We start from the raw sequence: 25,562 nt of genomic DNA on the forward strand, positions 1-25,562 counted from the left end.
GAGAGGAGTTTGGATTTCTTAGATAGTACTAGTCCTCCTTTGTCTAGTGTACCCTCCGTGAAGAGTGAAACCATTAATTTGATTTGTTGTTCTTTGTAGCTTTTCTCATTTTTGCGATGGCATCATATGAAAGGAGGTTATCAAAACTGAACAATTATGCAATGTACTTTGGAATATTAGAGAGCAGGAGTATGAAAGGCTTTTGTTTTTTTCTGTGTGTGTTCCTTCCTGCTTTATAAAATGTGGTTGAGATAAATAGGGCAGCAAGGGAAAGGATTTCAGTTTCAACAGGCGTAGTTTTGACTCTATCTAAACTTAAAAAAGATCCTTCCAGCCTGAATCAGGAGGTATAGGAGGAATAGCATGTTAATTTGGTGAAATTAGTGAATTAATCAATTTGTTAGCTGACTATAAGATATTGTGCTATGTTAGCTTTGCTTAGTGCTCAAATATTTAATGCAGATTTGTTTGCTTTAACTTTCCCTTTTGTTTTTCTTTGTGTGCGATGCTATTTAATGTTGCTACACTGGCTTTGCAAATCCTTTCTCAGGTCTGTTTCCATCCTGTTCCAGGATGCAGCATTCTATCCTGAAGCAGTGGGAAAGGGAGACAAAGTAGTTCTAGGAGTCCCTTTCATATGAGTTTGGTTGGAGAGGTATAAGTACTTTTTCAGAGTCATGATAGACTGTGTGATGGAGCCAATCTGTGGGAAAGAGTGTAGTGTGGTGAGATAGAGGAATGAGGAAGGTGGTGACTGAAGGCTGTGGTGAGAACTTTGGACAGTTCCTTGCTCTTTGTGTCCTTCACAGGGACATGGGTGACAGACTGTGAGTGCACTAAGTGTGACTGATGAGGTGGTGTAGTCAAGGAGGGGCTGACTCTCTTAGTGGCGGAAGGAATTTAGGTTATCCAAAGCCAGTTGCAAACCTTCATCCTAAGAAATTTTTTCTGAGGGACTCTAGGTCTTCAAAGCCTCTTTTGATCGAAATGCTGCAAGGGGTGTGAGAGTGAATTTATCTGGAAACATGGACTTCTGAAGGGTGGAAAAAATACTGTGGAGATATCAGTGCTTCATCAGAAAGCGAAACTTCTGAATACTTTGTCTTATTCAATGAGATGAATCTAAATCGGGTTTAAGCAGATTAAAGATCCATGATCCTTGTTCTCCATCAAGTCTGAAACTGTAGCTTTGAGCAGCCTGATGATGACTTTGGCCCTAGACAAAATGAAGGTCTTCTAACAAGCCCTGCTGTGCGGAGGTGAGAAAGGCGGTGACTTTACTGTCCCTTTCAGCTCTGATTTCTCCCTTTCAACTTTGATTTCTCGGGAACATTTTTTGGTTTTTGTTAGGACTACTCATAATTGGTTTTGACAGTGAGCTGCAGGAGTTACTGCAAATGTTGCACTGAAGTCAAGAGAAAGCTGCAGACCCGAGTGTCCCTGTTCAGATCCGTGCCTGCCTGGCCTTCCTGCCTGCCAGCTCCAAGCATCCCTGCCTGATGAGTGGCTGAGATCCTGCTTAGCAACTGACATGGCCAAGAGCACATCTCCCAACCAGACCTCCTCTTAAAGCAGAAGTGTACAGAAAGCCAGTGGCTTTTTTTTTTTTTTTTTGCCAGTGGGTGGGTAGGAAACTTTGAGCTGTGTTATTTGTAACACACAGAAGAATAGCTAGAACTGAGTAATAGGAATTTCCTAATGTTTTGGAAGAGCATACAGGAACGTAAATTTCATTCTTCTAGGGCGTTTGTAGAGGGCTGTAGTGGCTTTCAAAAGTGTAGTAGGCCTCTAGGTTAGCTGTGAGGCTCTGTGTGTCACTACATAATTATTCTGAGATCCAGTGACATGGTTTAAATGCAGAATTGTGATGAGCCTCCTGGCTACTGTTCAGACAATCCTAGCAGAAGAGTGTTCCTGTAGCCAATCATAAAACCTTAAAATCATAGGATGATTTGGGTTGGAAGGGATCTTTAAAGGTTATCTTGTCCAACCCCTCTGAAGTGATCAGGGACATCTTCAAGAGTTCAGCTGTGAAGTGGTTCGGGAGTTGCCGTCAGCTGTATTTGTCCCAAATTTCTGCCAGACGATTACTGTGCCTGTGTGAGCTGCTCCTTTGCCCTCATGTGAGGTCAGCTGTGGTAGACTTGCTCTTGCAAGAAGTGCATGGTGGTGAATCTGTTGATTAGGTGTGATGTTGGTAGTACCCACAGAAGCGGCGCACTAAACCTTTTCCTTTATGATCATCAACCATGGCTGTAAAATGGAGGTGGTCCTTGTGTCCTGTGGCTCCAAACACTGAAATACTGAAAAGGCTTTATGTCCTAGACATGCAAGAGGAAGCTGAAAGAGCAATTTTCATTGTAAAGAATTTAAAGGAAGTTTTTCAGATGTATCAGTCTTCCTGTGAATCATCTAGTGGATGTTGAAGGCCTAACAAATCAAGGACACTTCTGTTAACAATGAATATATTGGCTGCTGTGGGCTACTACTCATGCTGTTGTTGGCCACTTTTGAGCAGAAACACTTCCTAAAAATTTTATAGGACAGAAGTAAAGCTCAGATTGTGATGATGGGCAGTTCAGATCCCATCCCATCCCGTCAAACAAAGCTGAGTTAAAAGCAAGTGTTGAGGGCTGATGCTGAAGATCATTTCTCAGTTTTGACAGTGGTGTCTGTGAGCTGTGCTGGCCCATCCAGGGAATGAGACCGTGGAGCCCATACAGCAAGATGGGTCTCTAAATTCCCAAGCTGAGTGTGTTCCCAAGCTGGGTTGCAGATGGACATCTGCTTTCAAGGAGCATCTTTTTAGGACAGAGCAACTGCCTGTCTGTCTGTTCTATGCAGTAGCCTCAGACTGTGGAGAAATTATTCTGGTTCCTTATGTCCTCATTGCTTTACATTGAAATTCTACATCTTCAAAAGAACAAATCACTTCTGCTTTCTTCTTGTTTCAGTTAATTTGTCTTGTTCTTAATGTGGTGAGGAATATTATCTGGGTCACTTGGGCTGCAAGATCTCCTTCCTCCCCGACCTCAGTGTTACATGTTTCACTCATTGTATTTCTTAAAGGAGGCGGTAGCACCTTTGAAAATTAGAAGATGGGGTAGAGTCTGGTCGAATCTTGTGGCATTTTAGGTCAGCTGTCAGCGGTAGTAACCTGATCTATGGCAAATCTTTCTTTCTCCCCAGGGTGCCTGCTCTGTCCTTTGCATGCCAGTGAAGCTGATATGATCCAAATTAACTTTTTCATCTGTTTGCATTTATTTTTCTGAGTCATGAGAGGTCCTCAGGAGCCACAGAATTGAATCTTGTTTTCCTTTCTAACACTTCTTGTATGGTATCAAAGATGTATGTTTTTATTCTTGTGTGGGATCAGATGCTGGTTTTTTCCATGTTAACATGCTGCTGGGTATGCAGCCCATCATGGGAATAACATGGAGCTGCACAGTCAGCAGAGGAGTGCTCATTATTTTGATGTCTGCTGTAAAATGGTGGCTCTTGCTCTAAATTACTTGGTTGGGGTAATTGCTCATCTTCCAAGATGTTTTTCTTTCTCTGTGTATGAGGTCTTTTAATAAGATAGGAAAGTACAAGGTGTTTTTTGGGCCAGGTTTCATCTGACTTTTGACTGGATCCTTTTGTTTCAGTGATATATGAAGGACAGCTGGGGTAGTAGTTAGAAGCAGAGATATAAAATCCCAGGACTCACCACTGGCAAAGCAGCAGGATTGTTGTCAGTCTCTGGATTACACTGCTGTGACTGCTATTTTATGCTTTTAATGTAAACAGCATCTTTTTGCTGGTGTGGCTGATGGCCAGTCTTGACCAAGGGATGCTGCTGCTCTTTCAGGAGCAGAAGGGACAGAGGGTGGCGGCAGATGATTGATCCACCTATCAGTAGGCAGGTACTTTTCCTTGAAATGCTGTCTGGAAAGAGGTTTTGCTGTTTGTTAGTTCAATACTTCACTTTGGAGCCATTTCGTGCCACAGAGCAGGAGGATGAGAGAGAATTTCATTAATAGGGAACTGGCCATCCCAAGAGGGCTGCCCAGCACTTGGGGGGTTGCCTTGGTCTCTTCCGTTGGCTATGAGAACCAAGCAGGAAATAGCAGGAGCTCTGGCTTGTGGTAGAAAACTCCTTCTGAGTGCTGCAGGGCCCTTCCTGTGCATAGCAAAGTCCTGGCTGTTCTCCTTCAAAGGTCTAAAAGCAGCTGAAATGAGACTGCAGGGGAATTTGGCACCTTAATCCAAGACTGCATCTGCAGACCTTGCTGAGTTGTCGCATACCCTTGCAAGCTCCCTGCTGTGCCCAAGCCATGACAGGCCTGAGCCATTTGGTGCCCAGCTTGTACCTTGAACTGGGCCAGGATCCAGGTATGAAGAGTGTCTTCTTGTGCAGTCCAAAAAGAGGCACCTTTGACAGCATTGATTGCAGTTTGGTTACCATCGTCTTTTAAAAGATGGTCCATGGGTGCCAATACAGCTTTTTCCAGGTAAAAGCTTTTTCTAAAGCTTTTACCTAGAAAGGAGATGCTGTGGTGTAGCTCAGTTAGCCAGGGCAGACTAACTTGTGTCTGCCTTTGGTTGCTGTTTGTGAGGGTGTCTTTTTGGCTTCCTTTCGCCCAGAGTAGGTGTATTTGTTCTCTGAAGCCTTGTCCATATATGCTCTGTGAGCAGCAAATATCTTAGGTCTTTTGAATCTAGGTAGATACGCAGTGGAAGCTACTACAAAAGATAATTTTTGAGTCTGGTTGCATGATTTCATGGCCCTATAAATTTGATCCTGAATAAATGTCTCTATATGTGATTTTGATTTTCTGCAGAGTATTAGTTACCCCCTGAAATTATCTTTAAAAAGCAAGGAATTAAGAGGTGAGAGCATAACTAAGGGTCCTGCTTATAAACCCTAAGCTTTTATCACTGTCATAGTCAAAATAGTCCCCATGAATGAATGACAAGCAGGTGATAGCTGAGTAAATGAATGGTTTTTCTGTTGCATCCTAAACTTGATTTCTAGCTGATTTTAGTTGTGCCAGTGACAGCCAAGCTGTGTACATCTGTTAGCATCCCACTGAGAGGCTAGTGGAGCTGCTCAAACCCGAGAAATGCCTGAATAAATGCGCTGCTGAAATTAAGGGAGGGAGTTGTGGGGAGCAAAGACAGATTGTCACATACTGTTTCTCGACCAGGTGCTGGTTGAGCTTTGGGTTTGGTGATCTTAGGATTTTTTTCTCTTTTAAGGTGCAATATTTTAAGATTTAAGATCCTCTGGGGAATTCAAGCAAATTATTTTCTTCCTGAGTATGAGCACCCAAGAGCCGGAAACCCCAGGAGAGATGAAAGCAAAGCATGATCTAGCTGTGTTCTGCACCTCTGTGGAAAGAGAGCACCTTGTTACTTTTTTCACAGGTGTTTTTGCTTGTTTGGAAAGTAACTGGAATAGTGCTCATGAATATTTGAGGCTGTCAGGTGCCTGTTGAGGGCTGGAATGAAGTAGGGCCAAGGAAGGGCAGGCGGTGTGGGAGCCAGAGGGGCAGAAGAGGGAGTGGCCCTGGCCCTGTGTGGTTGTCTCATCTCTCTTATGGTAGTAGACTTCTTATTGGGATGAATGTGCTCTGAAATATTTATTGCCCTGTTTAAATATTCATTGCTGCAAAAGCAGTGAAGCTTCAAGGGACAGGGGCCACAGCAGTCCCTGGCATTTCCTTTCAGTAATATGATAAAAATATATTAAAAAAAAATCGGGCATATCCCCACTGCAAGATTGACAGGAGCACTCAGGCATATGTCCCAGTGTTTCCTCTTCGTGCCAGAGACTTGTATTTGCTCTCAGGCCTGTATGCTGGGGTGCTGCACTTGGTTGCCAGATGCTAATGCTTTTTTTTCCAGGCCTGTATCCTGGAGTGAGGGGTTTTGTTTAGCCTGACACTGTGAGTGTGAAAGGGGATGTACAGAAGGGCAAACCAACTGGCTTGGGTTTAAGAGTTTAAGTTTTGCGTAGCCTGTGTTTTTGTCTTTCTGTAGGTGTGCAAGGAGAGGGGAGAAAAAGGATCTTTAGTGCACTTGGCTGTGGAAGGTGGGGATCTGCTGAGAATCATGGAGAGGTCAACTTACCACCCACTCATGTAGTAATATATTACGGGAGCTGCAGATGCTGACAGGCATGCCCCGACAGGAGATGCTCTTCTATCAATTTAGCTTTTAAGGCTTATTGGTTTAGCTTCAGTAAAATAGAGCAGTTTAAAAGTGGGACTGCCAGTGATACACAGTAGTTTAATGGGAATATTTTGCATGTTGCTACTGTTAAACCAGCACATGCTTTATGTGTCCCAGGGCATTGATGTGGTGGTGGCAAGGGAGCAGCAGATTTCCAGTGGTGCTGCTGAGTGGGGGGGCTGCAGGAGCTGCTTTAGTGGTACCCAGTCCAGGAAGAGGCACTTGAAAGGTGGTCAGATGTGCTGCTCACTTCGAGCTTTACCTATGAGCTGTGCAGGTGGCCTGTGCAGGGAAGAAGTCTATACTGGTTTGTGGTTACAGCAGGAATGTGGTAAACATACATTAGCTGAAAGGCCTGGGGAAAAGAGGCTTTAAAAGGATTTTGTAACAATGGGAAAATTTTTCCTGAGGTACCCGACAAATTCACTGTGTATGAACCATCTTTATGCTGGCTTACGTGGGGATGCTCTAGAAGTTAAGTGGAAGTGAAGCAGGTAGTGGCAATAGCATATGCTAAATGTCCATCTAGCCTCTTGTTCTGGGATGAAGTGGCTTTCAGGTGCATTTCAAAGTTGCACTTAATGTAGTGTAACTGTGGGCTGCTGTGAGAAGAACAGTCCCCCTGTCTCTGTGCCCCAGCCATATGCTCAGCCTCCTCACTGCTTTGGGCATTGTGCTTAAGCAGATCCAAAGAGAGACAGTTGAGTTTATGACCAAACAGATGACTATTGTTTGGATTAATTTTCTGGCAATGGCTGTGGTGTGACTGGATCTCACAACAGCTGGGGAGGGGAAGAGCAGCCCCTGATTCCAAGGTCAGTTGGTAGTTTGTCATATTAGGTGGTACACAAAACTGCACCTATGCTCTTCAATAACTTGTTCCTCTCCATGAGGTGAGGTTATTATGCTTATAAATGTGTATGCTGCTTAGTTTAATCAGCTTTAATTTATGTGCATTGACTTCCACCAGTTCTTGCTAGCTTTCCAGGATATTGTCCTATAGATCTGGCTTTAGGTTGTCTCTTCTGGCTGTACCTGCATTGTAGGCCATTATGTCTCACTCAGGTGCCCCTGTTTTGGGTGACATAATGTTTTCAGCACAAAAACTGGAAAAGATGGAAAAGACTGAGTCCTTCTCAGCTGACTTAATGACTGTCATTTAGAAATCAGTAAACAAAATGAAATGGTGTGTTTTACCAGAGCTGAATTTATCAGACTCAGCTTTTGGCTATTGGTTTTCTTGATGACTTTTTTCATTAGATTAAATATTATTAGCATCTACTTTATTTTCCTCACAATTAATATACTCTAATAAAATAATCAGTTACCACTTTTTTTTTTATAAGCAAAATAAATTGGGCTTTTCAAGGTTTTCAGTGTGCAGCTTTTTCCAGTCTTGGGGTAATTTATATAGCTCTTTCATGTTCCCTTTTGAATTTTTAAATTCCATTTTTAAAATTTGCATAATAAAGCATATACCTTATTTTTTGTCTGGCCAAGGCCACATACCCAAGTAGCAATGCTTCCCACACCCTCAGGTTGGTAATATATCTGAAAGCTGTAGTCACTCTCTGTTCCAGGCTTCTGCACTGGCGGGTTGCATCTCTATGACTCTCTGCTCCTTTCCAGAACCTCTGCTTTCCTGGACACACAGTGGAGGCTTCTTTGAAAATGGAAAACTACTCTGGGAACAAATGACTAGCAAGAGATAGGAGAATGCTGGAATGGAAAGTAACTGTGGGAAGAAATCTGTCTTTTTAAACCATCAAATTTCTGTTCTGAAATGTGTGCCAAGTCAGTCACAGACTTCCTCCGCCCTGCACCTCGAGAGCAGCTTGATATAATGTTGTTGCTGCGTGACTGAGTCCTGGTACTCGAGTCACAGATGGGTCCCCTTTGCCTCATCTCATCTCCTGTCTTCTGTACTGAATTCTGAGCATACCCATGATAGGCCAGTGGCAGTGAAAATATGACAGGGCTGAGATGTTTAGCTGCTTGCATGAAAAAACCCCAGAGCCTCAAGAGGAGCTCTGGTTTTGTGTTTAATATGCTGCATACGTCTTGTTCTCCACCTTTGCTTCAGAGTCACGTCCGAACACGCGGCTCCTCGCTATGCTTTCTGCCAGCTCTGCAGATCTTTCCAAGGCATTCAGCGCTCTCCAATTGATTCCAGATGTGTTCTCCCCTTCCCGGCGCTTTCTCCCTTTTTCCTCCTCCTGCTCTGGCAGCAGAGGCAGGGCTGTTTTTTATCCCTTATGGTGCTGGAGTTGTGCAGGCAGGCGGGAAGAATTCCCTGCTGTCCGCTAAAATCTGGGGAATTGAAGGGGCCAGTGTAAGTGAAGCTGCCTGACCGGGCTTTGAGGTTTGTCCTTCCTCCAGGAGCCAGGTCAGCTCAGAGCAGCCCCTCTGCACAGCTCACTACTTCCTTCAGCTCATTGCCTTCACAGCAGGGAAGAGAAGGACAGGAAAGCCTGATACCAGCAGTGATCTTCAAAATCCTTCCTAGAAGAGCACTGGAAATATAGAGAGATCTGGAAGAGTCTATTGCAGATACCTGTGTTAAATAGCGAAGGCTTTGAGAAATCCTTGTCACTAAAGTAGATACAAATCTTTCTAAAGGGCTGAGTGAGCTTCATGAGGATTTAAACATTCAGGAAAGCCATCTGAGTTCTTGAGGTTGCAGGAGTAACTCTCCACACTCAGAGGTTTTGCGATGTACTTGCAGATGCAGAGCAATAGTCCATTTGCAGAGAAGAGACGTGATGAAAAATTGCTTATCTATCCAGCTAGGTCCTTGATTGGGATTGGAGAAGCAGATACTGGTTTTCTGAAATACATCAGCTGGCAAGTTACCCTCTCCCTTGAAACAAAGCTGTTTGAAGTGAGCAATCTGATTGCAGAATTAGCTGAGGAGACAGTAACTGTGACTCTACCTTGCCAGCCTGGTCAAGAGATACCATGGGACCAGGTGGTATTTTCTTCCCTTTTATATTTCCATGTTCTGTAGCCCTTCTTTTTCTAAGGAGCACTGGGAACCGTTGGTTTGCTGTCTCTGGAGTAAGGCAGAATATCAGCACAGGCAGGTCCTCAAAAGTACATCAAAAGTATCATATAGTGCCCAGATATCCTGCTGCAACCATGGACCTCTCTTGAAAAGCAGTTACCCATTCCTTCCCCATCACTGGCCTCTGGTTTCTGCTGCTTCCCTGAGAGAGGATCCACAGTCATGCAATGGAGAGTGTGATTGGTTTGCTAATCTGCTGAATAGCTGATGGCAGCTAGCTTGGATTAAACATATGTGACACATCTGCAGCACACTGTTCCTTAGCTGTGACTCATTTCAATCCTGGTCCCAGAGAAAGAACTTAGCCGTCTTTGCCTGACAGAGGAGTAATCTCTCTTGTGTGGGACAAGCTTGTACCACCCTGGGTGTCTGCTGGATTTATGAAGGACTTGATTCGTAGTATTTTGAGACACTATTTTCATGCTGATTTGTTGAAAGCTAGTCATCTTATGGAAATCTTTATTTTTTGCTCAAGAATGTTTGACTATGAGTGTTGAGTGGAAAATAGTCACTTGGAAAGTTGCAGAGCTGGGAAGAAGAAGAACCTGGGTGGGTGCTAAAGGACCAATCTGGACCAAAAAATTGAGCCTGAGCTTTTTTCTTAATTGCTGGCTTTGTTGCTGAGGATGTATCCATCCTGGTGACTTTTTCCTTTGTTCTCCATCCTTATCCCCTTCTCCCTAGTAATTCTCAAGGTAGTTTAATACCTAATACAGAATGCAAACAGATGTTGGGACCCTGATGTCTCTCAAAGCACAATTCTCTCTAATCAACCCCAGAGAGCATGGCTGGATTGAAAGCATTTGGTGGGTTGCCTTTGTGCCAGTAACATTTAACTTCTTTTTTAATTTTTTTTTTAATTTATAAAAAAAAAATTAATTTTTTTTTTTTTGAGTGGGGAGTAATGTGGATTTCAGAAGCAGAAATCAGTGCTTTTTAAAATCTGAAAGGTACATTTCAGGCTGGTAAGTAGATGTGGCCCTGGGCATTATTAATGTTGGGTAACTCTAAAGCTTTGGTTGTATCCAACAGGAAGCCTCTTTGCAGGTTGTCTGAGGGCATCTTACCAAGTGTGCATGAGAGCCTGTGTTTGTGCATAGGGGTAGAGCAAAAGTTGGCCATTACTGGAAGTGATGATAGCATGGGGATGAGTGAGTGCTTCCTGTGTATAACAGTAAGATAAGACTATAATTTTCTTTTATCCTTTCCTACAAAAGGGGGGCTGGAACTTCTTTTCCATAAAGTTCTTAAACGCATTAAAAAAAAAAAAGGCCAGCTGCTTTATTTTACAGAACACTTTTTGGTGGCCTGGAATGATAGAGTATGTAATGGAAGATAACTTGTTCTTCCTTTGCTTTACATATCTAGGAAGGGCAAGATTAGATAATCTAGTGCAAGCTTGCACCAGGAAGTTGAAGAAGACATGCCTTTAAATGGTTAGCTAGGTGCAAGTGTGAGTGCAGGCGTCTCTTTTTAGATTTTTTTTTTTTGACTGGTGCAAGATTAGCTTTTTGAAGCTTAACCTAAACCAGTGGAAAAGGCATTTCCTGAGTGATCACATCCAATTTAAATTTTAAAAAGTGTACCCATGAACTTAAATTCCCTTTATTTTAACAGAACTGCTGTAAAATGCCAGCAGATGTTTCCAGAACTACCTAGATTTAGAGCTTGTCTTTGGGAGGATTCAGGAGGAATTGCTCTTGTGCCCATGCCAGTAGAGTCAAAACCCAGCATCCTTTTCTGTTACCACAGTGTGTCATAGATCAAATGAAGATTAAGCTCCAGATGTGCAGATGAAATACAAAACCCCTTATTATTACTGTGATCCTCTTCAAGGTGCTTTTATGATCAACCCACACCAAGAAAGAGTGTTGATTTTATCAGTCTGTGTCCCAGACCCACAGGCATGTAAGTCTTGCTCTCTGGAGTTACAGAAATGCCTTTGTAGTGTGGAGAGTGGGTGTCAGGTTAGGGTCACATACCCCTCTGAATCCAGGAACGGGTTTGTACAAAGATGAAGGATATGAGATGGTTATATCCTTTGTATATATCCTTTTCACCCCCAGATTTCTTTTCTGTAGGCATTTTACCTGCTCTTCCCATTCAAAGCTAATCTGTAATGAAATGGCCACAATGGAGGAAGTGTTACTGCTGCATTTTGGGATGAAGAACTTGTATCACGTTTGTGGGCACCTGCAGGGTTGGCGTGGCCAAGTCACTGTTTTGGGGTGTCTGGGGTGTTGGCAAGCCATCACTTCATCGTTCTGTATGTTGCTTTGTCTTGTGTTTGAGTATCTTCATGGCCCTAAAGAGTAAAAGCAGTTTTTAAAACCGAGGCGTAGGTTCTGTGTGCTGTGAGAGCCACAGTGTAGGGTGGAATCTGTCTTTGGTGTAATGCATGCCCCAGCCGGTGGGTTTTCGGCAAGGGATAATGCTGGAGCTCCTGGTGTGTGTGGGGAACTCCTGGTGCGTGTAGGGAGCACCGTTCCTGCTGCTTTGTTTCCATTCCCGTTAGCTTGTTGATACATTTGTTATCAGCAGGCAAAGTGTGGGATTGCCTGAGAAGAGGGTTAATGCCGGCTGGAGACTGCGGCTCCCTGGCAGCCTGAGCTTGTCCAAGTGCTGGTGCCCATGGCCCTTCCCTCCCCAGCTTCTCCACCCCCTGTCCTTTCTGGCTCTGGTTCTCCTCAAGCTCCTTGCCAAGCTGTTTCAGTGCTCTTAACTGGGAACAAAACTAACCTGGCAATAAAAAGTGAGTAAATTTTTTTCCTGGGATATGTGCTGAAAGGGCTCAGTATGGGCAGGCTGGCAGGGGAGAGAGGGCAGGAGTGCACAGCTGGAGGGGGGATGGTGGCAGCTCCAGCCAAAGCCCCTCTGAAGCTGCCGCTGAGAACTGGGAAGGGAGACTGTGTTGGAAGGGGCTGGGAAAGAGACCCTGCTACAGCAGCTTTTTTGTTGATCTGTGAGAAGGGGAGGGGGGTGGAACACAGCCCATTATTAATTAATTAATTATTCTTATGCTCCTAAGCAGCAGCCTTGTATGGTAAGCCCTTTCTCTCTTGTCTTTTTACAGTCAGGGAGCAAGGCTTTGCATGTGTGATGTTTGCATCCCTGACAGGAAACTGTGACCTGGGTTCTAGGAGGGGACAGCATGGTCCCTGCATTCCCTTCACTCAGAAGGATCCCTTTTCTTACAGAGAGCTAAGAATGAGCAGCAGCTCCAGGTTTCTGACAGTCTCTTCAGATCCCAGCTCCAAACATTTTTGCTGTTTACAGAAGGGATTAGGTTAGTGCAGAGAGCAAACAGTTGTAGCCTGGAACTCTGGTCTTCACAAACAGGTTAATTGCCTCTGTTAGCTGCAAGTCAGTTGCTTTGAGGATTCATAAAATTAGTTCAGTGAAGACATATGTATTAGAAACCCCATTCCACTAATAGGCTTATACCCACATCCCAGTGATTTGGGGGTTAGCAGAGTTCAAAGGCATTTTTAAGAGATGGATGTTTGTATGCTGTACCATTTCCCTGCACCTTTCTGTGATGCTGATGACTCACAGTAGGGTTATGGATAGCACAGACCAGTTACCTTATGGCAGTTTGCCACATCTATACAGAAATTTTACTAGCTTAGCTTTACCAGGAGTGTAATTTTTATTTGGCTGGTTAGGCTTTACTATCTATGCATATTATGGTGTAGCAATACCAAAGAAGTCTGGAGCTGCATTGCACCAAGACTCCTTTCATATCCCTCTACTTACACCCATGTCTCTAATGAGGAAAACAAAACCACTCCTTCACAGAGCAGACTGATCTTTGCCAGTTTTATGGAAGTAGAAGGCCTTAGTGTGAATTTCTGGTGTTTGCTCTTTGCGCTCCAGTGCCGTGATCTTGGATCACCACCTGCTGTCTGCTGAAAGAATTCATCCTGTGTCACATTTGCTGAACCACGTTGCTCCTTGTTGAGTTGTCGTCCCCAGCTCCCACCCTTCCACAAGGTATCGCCACGTGCAGTTACTCATCGGTTACTCATCGTTCCTCTGCTTAGCTTGGAGCTGCAAAGTTCATTAATTAACTTAAAGCTGCATAAGCTCTTAGAAATGTGTCCCCATTAGGGATTTTTCACTGCTTCAGCTAATTTGTTTTTTAAACAAAGTATGGGATCGGTTTGTACTGATCTGTGTAAGCAAACCCCTGACTTAAGGAAGAAATTGGGCACCTGCAAGGACATGACTAGACCTTTTTAGGGCTGAGAATAGGGGCCTGAAAGCAGAGCCCAGATGGGTAACCAAATCCTTCTTGTGCCCTGAGGGCTTGGGTGCTCATGAATCAGATACCAGCATTTTGCAAGGGGGCAGCTACTTTGAATTCCTACCTGATGTCAGTGATTGATTTCTGTGGGAACAGAGCATCCGAAGGAATAGAAAACACAGGAATTATTGCCTTTCTTTGAACTATAGGTCAACATATATCCTACTGAAGTGTGGTTTGGTTGGGTTTTTTTTTGTTTTTTAAGGAGTGTGTGTAATTGCACTGTTTCACTTGCACTGAACAACCTTTCCCAGTTTGAGCATGGGATGGCAGTTATCATGGTTGGTGCATGGCAGCACAAACTGGCACAGCTAATCAGTTAATCTGGAACTGCCAAAATTATTCCTCCAACCAAATGTCCCTCACACTCACTTCCTGGAGACTGCCGGCCTGATGCATTGTGGCCAAGAGAGCTGTCTGTCTGCTCTTGAACATGGATTACAATGTATTTCATACCATCACAGAAGTTTAAGATGGTAATAGTTTTTGTGGAGAGCTGCACCCAGATTTTCCTAGTCTTGTGGTGGCATCCTTGTGTAAGTTTGGGGCTGGTGACTGCTCTTGGACATTATTATCTAGGTTTCTTGTTGGATTTGAGTAAATTTTTAAGACATCTTCATGAGCTTAAACAGGGGGGACTGGCAATGCAATGAGGTATGTCAAGATTGGATAGACAAGGTACTTTCCTTTACCTGGAAATGTGAGGGTTTCTCCATTCTCTCTCTACCTCCTGAGAAGTGTGAAAAGCAGCACCCCTAAATGCAGAATTTTATGTGGTGGTTTAGAAGTAGGGAAAGGAGTTCAAGTTCTGTATTTGAAGATTAATGGGATCTGTGTGTGTGTGTGTGTGTGTGTGTGTGTGTGTGTGTGTGTCTGTGTGTGTGTTCTGTGTTAGGTCTTGAAAATATGAAGTATTGCATAAATGTTGAAATTTAGTAGAATAACAGAAGAGGTAAAATCTCCTCTGGGTTTGGAGGATATCAGTATGCTGTGAAACCTGCAGAGATCTCATCAGGAGTCCTTTTCTGTTGACACTAGTGGAAACAGGGGAAAAAGCATCAAAGGAAATTAAGATTACAAAAAAAATCAGACAGGAAATATGTCCATAATCATATCAAGAGAAAAATAATTTGAGATACAGATACTCCATGGGATGATGACACCTGAACAAATATAATAATGATAGATCTCCAGATAACCTGAGACATTAAAGGAAGGATGCATTTGTAATAAAATATATGATTTTTGCATGTTAGTATGATTTGAGGTGGGGGGGAGTGACTGGTATGAAAAACATTTTATTCTGCACCAGAAATCCTTTTTTCAAAAGTCTTAGGAAGGTCAGAGAGGAGTAATAAATAAAGTTACTAGGATATTTCGGCTTGAGAGATGTGATTAAACTCAAAATAAATATGTACTATCAAAATGCCACAAGCAACAGAGGAGAGAGTAAGTATTTTTCATCTTTCAAACATTTGTAGATAGATAATTGAAGAAAGGAGAGAAAATACTTAAAAGGTTGAAATGCATTTAAACTGGGAGGAACAGTATTAACTGAGGGGGGAAAACATTCAAAGTAAGATTATATAAGGCTCCTGGGCTGGCATTTTAAACAGTCTAAGAGTGAGGTTGTACAGAATGCCGGACTGTGTCCTTTGGGGAGCAGCCCTGCACTGCTGACATGATGGCAGAATAGGTTTTGTTTGGGGCTAATCAGCATTCTCTTCCTCTGACCTGGGATGCTACTGCCTTGGAAATCTAGCTTGTTCTAAGAAGATTGGAAATGGTTTCTGCTCCTCCATTTTTCCTGTGGAAAAATTTTTCATTGTAAAGAAAAAGTCAGTTTCCTCTTTAGCTCCTATTGGAAATGTAAGAAAGGGGGGGCAGTCAATGTGGGCTGTAGGGAAGAACGCGGACCATCAAATACGATGAAATACTGTTAACAGAAGAGCTTGGAAAGGAGACAGTACACGGACAGAATGGAGCTGTCACGTCAGGGGATAAATGGTCTGAGCAGGTGAGCAGTAGGATTCCTGATACGTGGTTTGCAGTGGGATGGCCATCATTCTGTCTGTCCTGCCTCCTATTTTAGAACTTACTCTGCAGATCTTGATGGTGGGTTAGGTCAAGTCAGAAGTAGCTTGCTTTGAAGCTGAGAATAGCAAAGGAATGAGCAGAATTGGAGGAGCAGAGGTAGAGCTGCCCTCCTTTTTTGAGGGGGAAACAAAAATCCTGTCCTGCTTTCAGAAAATGTGCTTGGTGCGTGAAAATCCTCTGCAGAGCTGCGAGCACGCGACGCAGGGCTGCAAGTGCTTGGGGGAGGGCGTGCAAGGAGCTGAGCACTGGCCACTGCTGGCACGCTCCCCTGAATTCTTCATTCTCAGATAAGGCTGCGGAGTTTGTGTTCCTGCAGGCAGCAAGGCTGGACTTGAAACCGTCCCTTCTTCAGCATGGGCCAAGGCTGCAGCTCAGCTCTGCTAAGTGGTATTGAATGCCCTTCCCTCTCCTTCTCCCCAGCTGCAGGAGCGCGTGGCCATGTGGCCCCCAGGGGAGGCAGACCAGATAGACTAATGTCAGAGCAAATTTGGGATTCAGCCAGTGTCTGAATGACCCGGTGCTGGCTGGAGGTGCACTGCGTTTATCATTGTTTCCTCTGCCCGGAAGGGAAAGCTGCAGGTAGGCTGATAAAGGGACTGAAAGGTTTGTCCGTCTTCTTTGGAGGTCCGTCAGCCCCCTGCATGCTCTCTGCTGAAAGGCTGCTTGGTAATTCCCACTCTGCCTTTCCTACCCACGGGATAAGGTCTGTTTCGCTTTTACTCCATTGATTTAAGCATGCTGGTGTCAGAATAGCCTCAAGCACCTCCAGGCTTTGTGGGGGAGGACCCAGGGCTGGAACAGCGGCCAAAATTTAAAGTCAGGATTAGTCTGTTGACACGCACATAAATCAAACAGCCCTCCTATCATAAATCTTTTCTGTGGATTTTTTTTCTGCTGCGGCGGTGAAAGCAGTAGGAGTGGTGCAGCAGCCTGGGCTTCCCAGGGTTGGGCTTCAATGTCAAGGCAGTTCTCCTTCACCCCGGGTGGCTGAATGCAGCTCCCCCCTTGGTGAGATCCCTGCAGAGGCTGTAGGGCTGCATGCTTTTTTGTTTCCTTCTTGTGGTTTTCTGACATGGTAGGGTAGCATTCTTATTGTCTTCTGGGGATATCTTTTGCACGGTCAGTTCTTTGTTTCTGAGTCATCTGATTGGTGTTAGCTACATCTAAGACAGCGCTAAAAGCTTCTACGAAGTCCACTATGCAAGAGGTCTCTGTGGGATACCCTAAGCTGAGGCAGGAGTGGGTAATTAATGCCTTGAGTGATTGTAGAGATGCTCAGGATTGGGAAAGAGTGACTGTGTGGCTGGCTTGCAATCTCAGCTTGTTTCCCTATAGCTCTTTGGAGTCTCCTGCATGGCCTGCAAGAAGCAAATGGGATATTCCAGCCACAGATACCTGTGCTGTGTACGCAGTGCTGTCAGGGCATAGAAGGGGGCTTCTGCAGATGGATTTTTAAAACTGTACTTTTTATCACTATAATATAAGAGAGAGGTGTGCTTTGAACCACATGATGTGCTTGCTTGTGGGGTTCCTTGTGAGCAATGAGGGTCAGGCTGGAGGAGATGGACCCAGTTATGGTACTTATAGGGATGTTGAGAAACCCTGTTCTTCTGTGTTTCCTTCTCTGTTCCAATGCGTGAGTGCCTCTGCCCTCTTCTGAAATAATACCTTACTGTGTGTAAAGCTTTGTGTGAGATCACAGGGGTATGCAATCTGCAAACCCTGTAATTTGTTTGCTATATGCCACCCAGTAGCAAGAAAATTGCCCTGAAAAGATTAAGAAAACAGTGTCATGGCTCAGAGGAGCAAGGCATGTGCTTTTTGATAGGAGAGATAATAGAAGACTGTGGAATACTATGCTGACAGTGGGTGGGATATTCGCATGAACATGTGTGTTGTCTCTCAGGCTGATGTTTTGATCTATCTTCTGTAGTATAAAGCTGTTTTCTCCTTTTTCCTTTCTTAAGGGTAACCAGGAGCCATCAGCAACTCCTGATGCAATGGTGCAGCCATTCACCACAATCCCATTTCCGCCACCCCCACAGAATGGGATTCCCACAGAGTATGGGGTGCCACACACTCAGGACTATGCAGGCCAGACCAGCGAGCACAATCTGACGCTCTACGGAAGCACGCAGCCGCATGGAGAGCAGAGCACGAACACGGCCAGCACGCAGAACGGATCTCTTGCAGTAAGTGCACAGGGGTGCCCAGCCAGAACGGCACAATGCTTTGGGGAAAAGCAGCCACTGATTAGATTGCTGTTTCCCAAGTGTGCAGCAAACCAGCAGTAGACTTGAAAGGAGAGAATGATAAACAAAACGTGGCTTCTGACTTTCCATTACTGGGTTTCCCCTTTTGCATGTTCCCCTTGTAAATTGGTGCCTGCAGAGAACAGTAGTACTTGAAATCATGATCATAGTTTTACCGTGGTGGCGTTGTCCGAAGACAGTCTCTTACAAAAGTGTTAATTACTTCGTGTTAATTGGTGAATGGTTCAAATAGATGTGATGGAGGCAAATTCTGGAGGGTTGACAGTACAAAGAATTAGGGCGAGCACATGCATCTTAGGTGTAATCCCAATGTGGTTTTGTTTTCAGGAAGCTAACAGAGTAGAAAATTACTTTTCTTTGACTTTCTGAAGACAGCAGGGAGCTGCAGGGAGCAAGGATAGGAGATGAACTCCCAGTTACTGGTCATCCATTTGCCCAACCAAGATTTTCATCATCTTATATATTTTCTTTCTTCTTTTGGTGGCCTGGAACTGGCACTGGGCAACATGCTGGCAGATTATCCCAGGAAAAGCTTTATCTACCCCTTAAGCCACTTGTTAAGACTTAACTTCCTAATAAAGAGCCTTATGGTGAGAGCCTTCAGCGCTCAGGGGCGGATTTAATCTGTTAATGCTTTCAGTTTTACTTGTAGTTGGTGTTTGGGTTGTAGAGATTATTTTTTTCCCCTGGTAAGTACTGAATGAATTCAGTGCCAACAGTTGGAGGAACTGATAGTGCCAGCTCAAGTGTTCATGGTTCCTGGTGTGTGCTTCTGCTCCTTCTGCAGTGGGCAGTGGCTGCATGGTTGGTGCCATTGGTCATGACTTTGATAAGATGCCTTGGATTTTTTCCTGGGAATGCCTCAACTTCGGCATGTTGAAAAAGCGCACACTCTGTAAGGCACAGTGGTAGTGCGCAAAAGGAACTTAGGGTGCCTTGCGTGGCAAAAATAAGTAGATAAGGAAAGACCACACAGGAAATAAAACCAAGCACTGATGCAGTGTGCAGAAATGCAAGTCATCATTTTAGCACCAGGTTGCCCGATACCATTCCAACACGTAAGATTTGGGTTGCCCATTTCCAGCAAACAACTACCTCAGGCACTGCCAGTTGGATGAGGAAGCTGCAAACAGGGAATAAAAACCAGAGCAGTGGCTTTCCCCCTGTGTTTTTGCTGTTCCCATCTTTGTCCAGAGCTTAAGAGCATTTCTTTTTAATGGAAATGATGTTAGCCTTGACCTTGGATGTAAGCTCTTGCCAGCCTTCCTGCTCCTCTTCCATATTAGGAGCCCTCTCTGTGGCTCTGCAGGGCTGAGCTCTGTGTTTCATCAACTAATGCTGGCTCCAAGGAGCCCACAGCCTGTGGCTATCCTGCGAGGAGGGACTGGGAGCCCATCTGTATGGGAGGGAGTGTTGCTGGGAGACTGCTGGCAGGCAGTGGTGTTGCCAGGAGTCTGTGGAAGGAGCCTGACTGGCAGGGGGTTATCCAAGAAACAGGCTGAATAGCACATAGCACTTGTACTGGCTGTTGGAAACAGGTGTGCATGTCTGGAGTGACCGTTTGATGTGGTTAAGGATGTGCAAGCTGAGCATGCAGAGTCAGGCTTGTAGCCATAGCTGTCTGGGAAAGGCAAAGGCACACACAAGGGCGTTGCTGTGGCTGTTGTGCCTGGGACTTATCAAACCCAGAGGATCCCAGATGGTGGCACTTGAAGAAATCTGTGGGAGCAGGGGTAAATTGCCTCAACCAGGGGCTTTTCTCATACCAGACTTTCACATCCACTTGGATCTTCCAAGTCTCTTTATCTTTCTGTCTGGGAGTCCTCTGTGAAATTATTTTGATTTTGTGGGCTGCCTGAGGATGTAATTCCTTGTAGCTTTTCTTCTCCTCAGTATGCTGATTAATGATGTAGGACCTAGGGGAAACAAGAAGGCTCAGTAGTTACTCAAGTTAAAGAATGCTGTTAAAATACAGCAGAACAGGTTGGTTATTTCATCTTAAAGATCTACAGGTAATGTTAAGCATTTTGTCCATCATGTGTGTTGGCTATTGTTTGACACACATGTTCAGTCCATGTGGACTAGACTGTTACGCTTTAAGGCATCTTCTCCTTTAACCATTTTACCATCTTGCTCAAACAACAGTGCTAACTTTAATAGAGCAAAAAGCCATCACGGGTGAGGTATGAGCCTTTCCTCCCATTATTGTGACTGACAAGCACAGCTGCTGTCACGTGTGTGAAGTGGATACCCCAGACTCAACAGCCAGTGGATTTTTTAGCTGCTGACTTGAAGCTGTGCTCCCATGGGATGATTCAGAAATTCCTTCAGCCAGACAGATAAGTTCCCTGCTTGCTTTTAAGAAAAAGGCCTGTGATTGGTTGTTTTGTCAGGACAGGGGGAGATAGCAAAAGGTGTGGTCAGATAGGGACCTTTCCTGCTTTTCAGGCTGATAGCCTTCAGGATAATTGCAAAAGTAACAAAGAACATGGGGGTAGCTTAAAGTTCGCTTTTAGAAAGAGGGCTTGATCTCATTGGTAGGATGTTACACAGCAATGTAATGTGGTCTGTAACAGGGTCCTTAAGACACAGGGTGGGAGCACCTATTCATAGAAACTTGGCTAGCTAGCTAGAATGATTTGAGATTAGTGGTAGCATCTGAGTGAAAAGACAATGGTCTGGGAGCCTGAGGTCAAAGATCAGCAGCGAACTTATGGAAAATAAACTTTGAGAGTCAAAGTCCGTCACCTCCTATGCAGTCTAAAACCCTGAACAAAGGGAAATGATTGGTTGGTGTCATGAGCTGAGAATGAGCTTGGTTATGGAGGTTTGAATGTAGTGGAAAGCATTCGGAGTCTCACGATTGGGGCATAGAAAAGAAATTGGCAGAGTACTTGGTGTAATACAAACAGCTTCATATTTTGGAAACTATTTTAGGACGAATTCTCATCTGTGGGGCTTTGTTTCTTGCCTGGCATGTGGCAGGAAGACCTCTCAGTCTTCATGCCCAAGCATCTGTCCTTTCTCTTGATAGTGTCCCAAAGCACAGCTGAAAGACTTGGATTAAAAATAGGCTGAGGTACAGGACCTTATTTGGCCTACTTGGTCTGCTTGTTGCAAGCCTTCTCTTAAACAGCTGACGCTCAGCATTTCACTTATGGTGCAGGGCTGCCTGGTTTCTTCCCCCTTCCCCCTTCTTGGTTTACCTTAGTGCTCTTATCCCTAGTGGAAACACCCAGCACAGTTAGCTGCAAGGGGAGATGCAAATTAGGCTGCAATACCTCTGGCAGCTGAGCTGATCTAAGAGATTCACTGCTGTCAGAAAGGAGAGATCTGGCTCCAAGCACAAACTCCCACTCCTATTTACTGTCTCTGGCATTCCTTACATGAGCCACTTTAATTCACTGACCTGGCAGATAGCTGTCCAATTCTTTTGCTGGATTAATGAATTAGAGAAGCTCTTGGAGGGATCCAGCAAATGCTGTTGTTGCAAGGTAAGCATGTGGAGAGCATGGCCAGAAGCCGAGAGCAATTGTCAGCTCTCTGCATCTCCTGGTACTCTACCCGCAGAGGGAAGATTAATCATCTGCTGAACTAAAAAAGCTTTCTTGATAGTAAATGCAATGCACTTACTACTGCAAGCTGATTATTCAACTTGTTTCTCTTGTTAATGTCAGAGGGAAGAATTTGGATGTCTGTATAAATTATGGCATGCAGCTGGAGGTATAGAAGTAGAGGAATACGTTTATGTAAATTACTTCACATGAAAATGGCAGGTGCTGTTGCCTCGGTGTTACATTGTCATGAACCAGTATAAAGCATTATTTAATTACAGAGCATTGTGTCTCTGCTTCTTGATGTGCTGTACTGAAATGTACTTAACTCATCTGCTATACCGTAAAGGGATATTGATTCTCATCTTCTCAAAGAAGACACCTTCGTGGTGGGGCGCCCATATGTGTCATGTTCAGAAGCAAGATAAGGAAGCTGCTTGGTCATTCGGTTGTGCCTTGTACATCTAGCACGGTCTTAGAAAGAAGAGAGCCAGCAACACCAAGGATTCCTCAACTGACTTTTGCAACACATAGACAGCGTTATAATGATGACTTCCCCTTGGGTATTTCTTGCCTAGACTGAATTTGCAGAGTTTTCCTCTGTAATTACTTTTCATCCCTTTAATAATTAAAACAATTGCTCATGTGAGGTATTTCAGGTGAAGAATATGTTTAATGAATATCATTAGTTATCTTCTGATACTGCTAAGCAGGTAGACATGAGGAAGAACTAGCTTCAGATAAGTAGTTTGCTGCTGATTGTTTGGCCAACTCAGCTTAGAAATTGCTGTCTTGAGGTTGCAAACCCTTACATTTAACATCAAGAGTTTGCATTGAATATGAGGCAGACTGTCAGCACTTGCAGACTTGCATCTGGTCAGGCAGATTTAAAAATGGGAAATAGGAAATAAATCAAATATCATTTATGTGAGAGTAAATAGCTGTGGTAATTCTGCGTATCTCTCGAAGGTTTTAGCAGATCTAGCAGAAGTACGGGGAAGGATAAAAGCGATGATGAAAGGGATGTAGCAGGTTTTTTATGAGAAGAAATGAAATCTTCACTTACAGAAAGAGCTGTCAGGAATAAAGGTATATGACAAGTACATAGAAGATTGGATGGTAAGGCAACTAAAATATGGAGCTTTCCCATTTTCACTTACTAGGATGCAAGTGGGAAATAACTAGGTGCCATGTATGAAAAAAAGAGCAGGGTTTACTACCTACTTTTTCCATATAATGAAGAAATGAGCATTGCAGCTCTTGTCCATGGGATGCTTTGCAAGTTGAGACATCAGCTGGCTTAGTTTGCTGGAGGAAAGTCAGTGAGCATTTGCCTTGTTCTTGTGTCCTTCCGCAGATGCCAAACATTTGGCTGCTGTTAGAAAGAAGATAATGGGCTGGATCGATCTTAAGGCTGTCACTGTGTGGCGGGTCTTCTGCCTCTGTCGGTGGAGTGGTGACCACTAGCTTGGCAAATTTTGCTCCTTCACCTTGTCAGGGCATCCCTGTTTTGCGAGAAATGGTCTGGAACTGCTCCCAAAAGGTTTGACAATCTGACTAGCAGAGCAGGCCTTTCAGGGGGCTCCATTTCGCCACTTAGTTGAGAGGGAAAAGAAAAAGAAAAAAGGACTAAAGAATACTGGTAGAAATACCCATCTTTGAGTTGAAAATGTTACCAGACACATCAGAGGTATTGTGCAACATAGCAAAGCTCCCTATGTGCTTTCCCTGTGTTAGGTTTGTGTTCTGTGAGGTATGTCTTTAATGAGGAAGGTGAATAAAATGACTTAAGCTTCATAATGTCTGAGAATAGGTAACTAACAAAAATATATATATCAGAAAAAATATACCTTAAATTCACCTGATTGTGTGGAAAATAGTAAAAAGCCTTATAGAATTTAATTGCTATGTTCTTAGAATTTTTGGTTCTGTTTTTTTAGCATACAGAATATTTTGGATGATGGTTTATTGTGCCGGTAAGTAGCGCCCAATTTTTTTTTTAATATGACACTGCTGGCATCTCTGAAAAACCAAGTACATGGATATAAATATAAAATTATATTTACTGCTGTTGAAAAGTGATAATTAGCCTTAAGGTCTTCTGTCTGCTGAACAAGTGTTTAAGCAGCTAAAGTTCCCATGGCATTTGCTATTGGATGTGTGGGACCTCAAACCTACTTTAGGTTTGGTGGTGGGGAAGGAGATGGATTTTGTGTCTAGGGCCTAATTCTTCCCTTGTTTTTCCATGAAGCCTCCTCAGTGGGTATCTGTTCATTTGTGGGTGACTGGTTGTTTTGACACAGGTTCTTCTCTAGAAGATGTAGAGATTTTTCCACATTATCTGTGCTCTGCTTCATTGTGGAAAGAATGCCTTCTCCCAGTTGTAGCTTTTGGTCCTTGTCTCCACAGTTCTTTGAGCTCTTGATCCAAACAAGGTTGGGTGTTTGGTTTTGGCTTTTTTTGGATCCAAGAGTGATTGAGGAGCGGTGGAGTGAGCACAGTCTGTCTCCTAGATTTTGTAAGCCACCCAAATCCCCTTTTATATATAGTTATTAGTTACAGTTTGTGTTTTGTAAATATTTTCTTTGCAATGATTTATGGCTCTTAACCTCTTCAGTATGATTCACAACATTTTGGACTGCCTGCTTCCTGGGGGAGAGAGTGGGGGGTTGTTTTTTGTTTGTCTGGAACTTGGATCTAAAGCGGTTCCAGTTCTAGAAGCAAGTGGGAGATGGAAACAGAATGTGCTGGGTATTAATAATCTCTGTGTTGGTGTGTTGCACCAGTGCTTGTCTGCCTCGCCAGGGAGGCATCCCTCTGTCTAGCCATTCAGATAGGGCTCTGCTTGGACCTCAGGTGGTGCTGGAGTCCCTGCCTCCCTGCTGCTGAGGGGAGATCCTCAGCAATTAGTTGTTCATCACCTGCATTAGGATAGAAGAGACCAGTTGAGAGGTGGGAAGGTGGTTGTAGAGCTTCCCCCAAATCTTTTGGAACACTCCTGTGTTTCCAGGTGTCCTCCTCCCCTTTTACATGTGTATGTGCACAAGTATAATCCGTGCTTCTTTTTGCAGCTGCCTCTTCTTGCTTAGGGTTTCCTTGCTGCTGGCAGGTGTAAGGGAGGAGCTGACCTGGGCAGCAAGGAGTTAAAACTGAAACATGTGCTGTGCTGTCCCAAGCTCTGATGTGCTTCTCAGTGACCTTGAGCAGAGCTCAAAGTGTTTCTGTGCAGGCATGAATGGCATTATCACCTGCATCAGTGCATGTTACACAGGCTATGCTGAGGAGGTGCAGTGAATCCAGTACCATTCCTAAATGTGGGACCTTTGCTGCAGTATGTCTCTATTGCCTGATGAGAGGCATGGGACCTGGGAAATGTGTATTAGTGCCTTTCTGAGCTGACTCTCTAGAGAAGAGAGAGGTCTCTTTCTTCACTGGGAAGTGCTGACATGAGGCCGGGAGGAGCTTGAACGCCTAGTGGGGAAGGAGTCAAGGTGGGGAGTGAGCACTTGGTGAAATGAGGGCTTTCATCATCTGGTTTGGTCAGGGTAGCACAGCTGCCAGGCTCTGTTGTGTGGTGCCTGAGAACAGGCTCCAGGCCCTTCCTTTCATCTCCTTCCTAACGAATTAAGCCAAGGAATAACTGTAAAAGGAAAAAAAAAAGATCTGAAGAGACTGTTTTTTTCATTTATGTTGTAGCTGAGTGTGTGGCAGTGGACAAATGTACTGAGCTAATGTTACAGTGGTGGAAAGTTCAAATCTTACCTTAGGGCCATGGATGATAGAGATGAGGGAGCTACAGTGTAGAGAAGAAGATATTTAATTTTATACTACTACTGAAAAATTAGGCAATGTGAAAGCATGAAAAGCATTTGGACTCTCTCAGTGGAGTTAAAAAAGGAAGAGTGAACCAAGATCCCTTTTTCCTTCCATCATTTCTTTTCTTTGAAGCATTTGTCTCACTGTGCACAACTCACGTGCTGCAGAATGACTCCTGTGTGGCAGCAGCTCTCTGCCATATGCAGGAACAGCTGTGAGTGCTTTTGAGCAGGCCA

At 44.1% G+C, this 25,562-nt stretch overlaps 1 protein-coding gene across 10 annotated transcripts in view; it reads left to right on the forward strand.

Moving 5' to 3' along the window:
* Positions 1-25,562, forward strand: part of RBFOX2 (RNA binding fox-1 homolog 2) — a 171,480-nt gene that overhangs the window by 92,739 nt on the left and 53,179 nt on the right. For all 10 annotated transcript variants that reach the window (XR_003946002.2, XR_003946003.2, XR_007776639.1 and 7 more), the window contains one exon: positions 17,651-17,875. Coding sequence is in view for 7 of the 10 variants with exons in the window: in XM_030238500.2 (XP_030094360.1) it covers positions 17,651-17,875 (225 nt within the window). In the remaining 3 variants the exon portion in view is untranslated. The remainder of the gene's footprint in view (positions 1-17,650; positions 17,876-25,562) is intronic.

This window comes from Serinus canaria, chromosome 1A (genome assembly GCF_022539315.1).
Source record: "Serinus canaria isolate serCan28SL12 chromosome 1A, serCan2020, whole genome shotgun sequence".
In the NCBI taxonomy this organism is placed as follows: domain Eukaryota; kingdom Metazoa; phylum Chordata; class Aves; order Passeriformes; family Fringillidae; genus Serinus; species Serinus canaria.